Source organism: Chaetodon trifascialis, chromosome 10 (genome assembly GCF_039877785.1).
Source record: "Chaetodon trifascialis isolate fChaTrf1 chromosome 10, fChaTrf1.hap1, whole genome shotgun sequence".
NCBI classification, from domain to species: Eukaryota; Metazoa; Chordata; class Actinopteri; order Chaetodontiformes; family Chaetodontidae; genus Chaetodon; species Chaetodon trifascialis.
This window is the reverse complement of record NC_092065.1, coordinates 29,291,646-29,299,570: the sequence shown is the minus strand read 5'-3', so window position 1 is coordinate 29,299,570 and position 7,925 is coordinate 29,291,646. Positions and strand designations below refer to the sequence as shown.

General features: G+C 49.2%; 1 protein-coding gene across 1 annotated transcript; it reads right to left on the bottom strand.

Moving 5' to 3' along the window:
* Positions 1-1,646: 1,646 nt before the first annotated feature.
* On the bottom strand, positions 1,647-5,469 carry LOC139338063 (uncharacterized protein CFAP97D2). The gene is made up of 5 exons (XM_070972963.1): positions 5,377-5,469; positions 4,492-4,572; positions 4,259-4,377; positions 1,932-2,115; positions 1,647-1,736 (listed from the first exon to the last, which is right to left on the bottom strand). The coding sequence occupies exons 1-5, from the start codon at positions 5,467-5,469 to the stop codon at positions 1,647-1,649; spliced, it is 567 nt and encodes a 188-aa protein (XP_070829064.1).
* Between the last annotated feature and the right edge of the window lie 2,456 nt (positions 5,470-7,925).

Below are 7,925 nucleotides of genomic sequence, written 5' to 3'. Positions count from 1 at the left end.
TTTGTCTCTGTCTCTGTCTCTGTGTCTGTGTGTCTCTGTCTTTGTCTCTGTCTCAGTGTCTGTGTGTCTCTGTCTCTGTGTGTCTCTGTCTCTGTCTCTGTCTATGTGTCTCTGTGTCTGTGTCTCTCAGTGTCTGTGTGTCTCTGTCTCTGTCTCTGTCTCAGTGTCTGTGTGTCTCTGTCTCAGTGTCTGTGTGTCTCTGTCTCTGTCTCTGTGTCTGTGTGTCTCTGTCTCTGTCTCAGTGTCTGTGTGTCTCTGTCTTAGTCTCTGTGTCTGTGTCTCTCAGTGTCTGTGTGTCTCTGTCTCTGTGTGTCTCTCTGTGTGTGTGGAGCTGCTCTGCTTCACGCTCAGACTATCTAACTGGTCCCAGATGTCCTGGTGTCCCTGCCTGAGGACACGTCCACCCGAGTGTCAGGACAGAGAGACGGTGTTAAAGGGCTTTTCCTCCACACGTACTTTTACTGTGTGTACTGCGCTCCACTGCTGTAGTTCTGCTGTAGTACCGCTGTAATACAGCTGTAGTACTGCTGTAGTACCTGCCTGTCTCAGATTAGACGTTTGGATCTAGTCTGGTTCCTTTGTTTATTTACGTTTTATAAAGATTTCATGAAGTACTGATACCATGGTCTAAAAGTACTCCATTACAAGTACAAATATGTACTTAAAGTATCAAAATCGAAAGTTCTTGTTCTGTGAAATATTATTTATTTAACATTATCAGATAATTAATTCTGACCAATCAACACACGCGCTGAGGTCAGCTGAGGTGTTCTTAATGACCTCATACAGGGAGGCCCACTGGTTCCCAACGTGGGGGTCGGGCCCCTGAAAGGGTCAGCGGATCAGTCTGAGGGGTCGTGACGGGAAAAAGAAGGAACATCAAAGATCTGTGATCGTGTGAATGTGTTCTCTAATATTACATCATTAAATATTAGCTCATAAAGTTCAATATTTCACTCCGAACGTGCAGTACAAGAAGTACACAAAGGAAATACTAAAGTACTTCAGACTACTACTGAAGTACAGTAATCATGATAATCAATAAACTTGACATTTGTCCCTCATTTTCTAGCAGGAGTATAAACGTTTTGTCTTTGCAGGACAGACTGTGACTGAAGGACTCAGATCACTGAAGTCTCTGTCCGTCTCATCCAGTTTCAGCTGTAATGTCCACTGAGCAGAGACATGGATTTACTGCCACCTACTGGTAGAAGAGAGCTTATGTCTAGAGCGTGTGTAAAATGTCTCTTGGACATATTTGTCAAAGAGTTTGAGTCTCAGAGTGTGAGACACTAGGATCAGATTGATGATGGACGGCAGCAGGATGCATAAAAAGAGCTTTTATTAAGAGTGATCAGAAATCACACAGAAACATGTCCACGAGACAAACAGTCAACGCTTCAGGACCACACAGGACAGCATGCTTCATCAGAGACTGCTGGACGGAGTCTGTGTGGACAGAACAAACAGCTGCAGGGACATTGGACAGAGTCCTTCATGAATAATGATGTGTTTTTACAGCAGCTACGTCCCTGAAGACGTCTGCTGGACAGGAAACGGTCCTTCATCCTCAGTCAGACACATTTAAGATCATGTCTCAGACGACGGTCATTGTCCTGACGGAGCTTCAACGTCTCGTGATGCGTTCAGGGTCCTCTGTCAGCACCGCTGCTTCTGCTGCTCGTCGACCAACGGCCGTCCTCCATAGCAGCAAACTTCACCTTCCTGAGAGACCTCTGCAGAGGACAGACACACAACAGACACAAAGCAGACATGCAACAGACACACAACAATTACACATCAGACACACATCAAACACAGATTTGAGGATTTTTGAAGAATGTTTTCAAGAACACAAACATCAGCTAAAGATTATTTAATTTGTTTGTTTTGTGAGTTTTTTCAGACTCGTTCAGACTCAAACTCGTCACCTGTCTCTCTGTGAGTCCTTGGGGGTATCGGGAAATGTCTTCCCGCCGACGCTTCGCCTTCTCCCAGTCGTCCAACCACAGCTGGCGGCGGTACTCCGACTGGCGGGACGTGATTCGCTGGTAGATGGCCTGATTCTGACGGCTGACCAGTAGAAGCTCCGCCCTCCTCTTGTCAGCATTCAGACTGAGGAGGAAACACAGGTCGATGCAGATCGATGCGGATCGATGTCAGCACACCGACTGCACTGAGACATCTAAGCAAAGCAACACTTTCTTCACTCATCGATCTGTCACTGCTTGATTTACAGAGTTTACAGGCCAGCATGAGCGTAAGAGTGAGCATGAGAGTGAGCGTGAGAGTGAGAGTGAGCATGAGAGTGAGCGTGAGAGTGAGAGTGAGAGTGAGAGTGAGCATGAGCATGAGCATGAGCATGAGCATGAGCATGAGAGTGAGAGTGAGCATGAGAGTGAGCGTGAGAGTGAGCGTGAGAGTGAGAGTGAGAGTGAGCATGAGAGTGAGCGTGAGAGTGAGAGTGAGAGTGAGCATGAGAGTGAGCATGAGCATGAGAGTGAGAGTGAGCATGAGAGTGAGAGTGAACATGAGAGTGAGCATGAGCATGAGCGTGAGCGTGAGTATGAGCGTGAGAGTGAGCGTGAGAGTGAGTGTGAGTGTGAGCATGAGCATGAGCGTGAGAGTGAGCATGAGCATGAGCATGAGCGTGAGCGTGAGAGTGAGTATGAGCGTGAGAGTGAGCGTGAGCGTGAGCGTGAGCGTGAGAGTGAGTGTGAGAGTGAGCGTGAGAGTGAGAGTGAGAGTGAGCATGAGCGTGAGCATGAGAGTGAGAGTGAGCATGAGCGTGAGCATGAGAGTGAGAGTGAGAGTGAGCATGAGAGTGAGCGTGAGAGTGAGAGTGAGCATGAGCATGAGCATGAGAGTGAGAGTGAGAGTGAACATGAGAGTGAGCATGAGCATGAGCGTGAGCGTGAGCGTGAGCGTGAGTATGAGCGTGAGAGTGAGCGTGAGAGTGAGTGTGAGTGTGAGCATGAGCATGAGCGTGAGCGTGAGCGTGAGCGTGAGCGTGAGCGTGAGTATGAGCGTGAGAGTGAGTGTGAGTGTGAGCGTGAGCGTGAGCGTGAACGTGAGCGTGAGCGTGAACATGAGCGTGAACATGAGCGTGAGCATGAGCATGAGCATGAGCGTGAGCGTGAGCATGAGAGTGAGAGTGAGCATGAGAGTGAGCGTGAGAGTGAGAGTGAGAGTGAGCATGAGAGTGAGCATGAGCATGAGAGTGAGAGTGAGCATGAGAGTGAGCGTGAGAGTGAGCGTGAGAGTGAGAGTGAACATGAGAGTGAGCATGAGCATGAGCGTGAGCGTGAGTATGAGCGTGAGAGTGAGCGTGAGCGTGAGAGTGAGTGTGAGTGTGAGAGTGAACATGAGAGTGAGCATGAGCATGAGCGTGAGCGTGAGTATGAGCGTGAGAGTGAGCGTGAGCGTGAGAGTGAGTGTGAGTGTGAGTGTGAGCATGAGCATGAGCGTGAGAGTGAGCATGAGCATGAGCATGAGCGTGAGCGTGAGAGTGAGTATGAGCGTGAGAGTGAGCGTGAGCGTGAGCGTGAGCGTGAGCGTGAGTGTGAGAGTGAGCGTGAGAGTGAGAGTGAGAGTGAGCATGAGCATGAGAGTGAGAGTGAGAGTGAGCATGAGCGTGAGCATGAGAGTGAGCGTGAGAGTGAGAGTGAGCATGAGCATGAGAGTGAGAGTGAGAGTGAACATGAGAGTGAGCATGAGCATGAGCATGAGCATGAGCGTGAGCGTGAGCGTGAGTATGAGCGTGAGAGTGAGCGTGAGCGTGAGAGTGAGTGTGAGTGTGAGCATGAGCATGAGCGTGAGCGTGAGCGTGAGCGTGAGTATGAGCGTGAGAGTGAGTGTGAGTGTGAGTGTGAGCGTGAGCGTGAGCGTGAACGTGAGCGTGAGCGTGAACATGAGCGTGAACATGAGCGTGAGCATGAGCATGAGCGTGAGCGTGAGCATGAGCGTGAGCATGACGGTCACCAGCGCCACACGTCCACATCAGTAATTCAACACCGTCACTGAGCCGACTGCTCACATGAAATATTTAAAGTCCAACAAAGACGGCGGCATCATCACAGGAAAGACCTGAACACCAAGGACCATGAAGAGTCCATCAAGGTCACCATGACAACAACCAAACAGTGCTGGACATCAGAAGACATATAAGGGGAGGACATTCCGTCCAATCATAGAAAACAGCAAATGACAGGACAGAGTAGGACGTGATGGAGTGTGTCCCTTGTCAGTAGGCTCTTACCTCCTCAGGTGGGACTGGTTCCAGTGGTCCACCAGGCCTTTAGAGCAGACGATGTCCCCCAGTTTGGAGGCCAGGAGACGGTTGTCTCTGTCAATGATGGACAGCCGCTCATCCTGCAGCTGAAGCATTAAAACAGAGACTTTGAGGCATTTTTTAGACGTCCTGAAGATCAGACTGATCCGTGAGCGTCCACGTTTAACACTCACTGATTGGTTTAATGAAGACATGCTGACCTGCAGTTTTTTGAGTTTGAGCTGGATGTGAGCTGGTGTCCTCATGCCCTTGTTGTCCACTACTGGCAGGGCGGAGCTCACCTGGACAGGTAAACACAGGTGAGTGACACCTGGTGCAAGCAGACATTAGACTTACATGTCAGGTGGGTTCATGTTAGAAAACGGTTTAACATGCTTTTATGTCTCTAACATCAACGTTAGCTCCACCTGAAGGCTGACGTCACCTGAGCCTCAGGTTGGGTTGGTTGGTTTTTGTTATTTATTCACACACAACAACAACGAGAATGAATACTTCAATGTATTTTACCTGAGAAAAGGTTTACCTGAGCTCAGCTGAACATGAGAATGATCTCAGATCATCATTACAGCTTCAACCAACAGAGTAACTGAAGTACTTACTGAAGACTACAAAGTACTTTCTACTGCTTTATGTACTGCAGCTCGTTCTAATGTAGACACACGCAGTGAACTCAGTGTTAGTTTGACAAGTTTAACCCTTCAAATGGTCAGTGCTCTCCTTCTCTTCATCACTGTAACCGACCCATTTCCCACTACACTAACCAGCAGCCTCCCAGTCCCTTATGGTCCAGTCCCTCATGGTCCAGTCCCTCATGGTCCAGTCCTTCATCGTCCAGTCCCTCATCGTCCAGTCCTTCATGGTCCAGTCCCTTATGGTCCAGTCCTTCATCGTCCAGTCCCTCATCGTCCAGCCCGCCGTCCTAAACCCACCAGTCTGTCACTACACCTTCATGTGAACGGCAGAGCTAATCCTCCTCCAACCACAGCACCATCACCAGCTGTTCAGCTCCGACCCTCCAGACCAGCCGCAGTCCGACCAGTCTTCATGTCCAGCCGCTGAGCAGTCCTTTGTCCTTGTCCTCCTACCTTTCTGCGGTGGTCCTCGTAGTTGGTCTGGTCCCATCGCTGCTGCAGGTAGCGGTTGGTGACGGGCTTCAACGGCTGGTATGACCTGTGCATGCTGCACCTCTGATGGTAACCTCACATTCACTCAGTCACAAGCTCCCAGTCTCACCCAGCAGGAGGTGTGTGTGTGTGTGTGTGTGTGTGTGTGTGTGTGTGTGTGTGTGTGTGTGTGTGTGTGTTTGCAGGTCTGGGGGGCTGTCGCCATGGAGATGTACCCCTCTTAATGTCATTGCAGCAGACCAAGTTTCCATTAATTATTACTGAGCTGAGGCATGAACACACACACACACACACACACACACACACACACACACACACACACACACATACCTGACTTTAGTTCATGTATGTGTGGTTATAGGTTACAGCACTAAACATCACAGAATTTTAAAAACTTAATTTAAATATTCAAATGAAAGGCCCTCAAAGGTTTTGCGGAGGTGGACACTGATTGGCTGACAGCAGCTCCTCCCACTGAATGGAGGTAAACTCATTTTAAATAAAGTGAGACGCGTCACTTACACCCTGTCATGTCTTTACGTCTTCCTCTGACAGTCACAGTTAACATTTCTCTGAAGTGACCCTCTGAGGGTCATCATGTCCCTCATCATGTCTCATTGTGTTTGTCTTTTTGTCCACGGCTGTCCTGTCTTTTCTCTCTGACTCGTTCATATTTAATTGTCACGGACGGACACGACCGGTGATGAACCTCCTCTGTGTTCACTGTGTGTTTTGTGCTGTGCATGTAGACCTCATGAGACATAATCACATCCTTTTCAGCACGTCTCTGTCTGTCCTGCAATTCCATGCTGAGCTGTAGAGGGCGCCGTGCAGCTGATGTGAGATTTGAACCATCAACCTGACAGTCAGCTCTTCCTGCCGTCCGTGTCAGTGTCAGCAGGCGTGAAGTCGACCCGACTGACGGGAAACTGACCCGTGAGACTCCACAGGGACCAAATACAGATGAAATTCATGCGCTGCTCTTTATGAGCCCTAAAATGCATGAATATATCCACATGTTGTGTTCTTGTATCTACATATTATTGATGTGTGTGTGTGCGTGCGTGTGTGTGTGTGTGTGTGTGTGTGTGTGTGTGTGTGTGTGTGTGTGTGTGTGTGTGTTCTCTCCTCTGGCTGTGATGAGACGTTGCGGGGAATCCATTAATGTTGAAGTCTGGTTATTACGCTCTACAGTGGAGAGGGACGGGATGGGCGAGAGACAGTGAGGGGGAGTGGAGGAGAGAGAGGGGACAGATCAGTGATTTATGACCGGAGTGGACAGTGAAGTACTGTTACTTCATTCTGTGTCTGTGACGTCCTTGTTTGAGTCTGAGGACGTCCAGCAGAGCAGTCGTGGATGTGAGAGTAATCAGAGTCATCGATCGAGTGTTTTTGACATGTCTCTGATCTGATCAGTGTCCACTCTGTCCACCAGTCTCCAGCCTGTGACGTCATTCTGACAGGCTCACTCATTTCCATGCAGACAGTCCTGATTGATTCACTCTCTAATTCCAGGTGGCAGGTGACTGCCTTGTGAGCCGCCTCCTCCTGCACACTAACACACTAACACACACAAGTGTGTGTGACAGGTGATCTGCTACAATAAGAAAAAAATCATAAACCTTTTTTTTTTCCCATAAACCTTCATTCCAGCAGAGACGTCTGAAAAACTGTTGACAGACATCAAAGTCCAAACAAGCTCAGTGACTCCTCTGTGAGTCCTTAAGTCATGACGATGGACTGATTGACTTCATCTTATTGATTGATTGATTGATTGATTGATTGATTGATTGATTGATTGATTGATTGATTGATTGATTGATTGATTTATCGATCAATGCGGCGAATGCATCTCTGAAGAGACAAACAGAGTTGATGGTGAGGCGTCTGAAGAGAGGAAGAGTCGTGTCTCTGACTCCTCCAGGTGTCAGCCCAGCACCTCTGAGTCCTGAGCTGAACGATGTGAGCTCTGAGGACGATGAAGGTCACGTCAGCCAGACCTTCAGCAGCGCCTCAGCCAAGGAGGACACCGTCTATGAGGCGTCCTCCTCAGGAGACAACAGCAGAGGTCAGCGGACAGCGGGACTTTTGACAGCACTTTCATGCTGATAATTAAAAAGAAGCTAAATGAGAGGTTTGAAGGCAGAAATGTGTTTTTAGCTGATTTCTAGGAAAAGTCTTATAGGCCGTGCTAGAAATTGGGTGACATGGGAAATACTTGCAGTTGATGAACTACTGCAGCGAGAAAGCTAACGGCTAACACGATGCACTTTGCTGCTTGTCTATGCGTCTGGCCAGAAACCCTGTGGAGCAGCTCCAGCTCAGGCTCGGCCCTCCAGCGGCCTGAGGCCTCCTCCAGACGGACGGAGGTCAGGGAGGATCCTCGTCCCTCAGCGGGGGGGGGGGGGGGCGGGGGGGGGGCGGGGGGGGGGCAGCAGAGCGTTGAAGAGTTATAACAGCATGAAGTGAACGAATGAGATCAGATAGAAAAGAACAACATTTTACTGCAC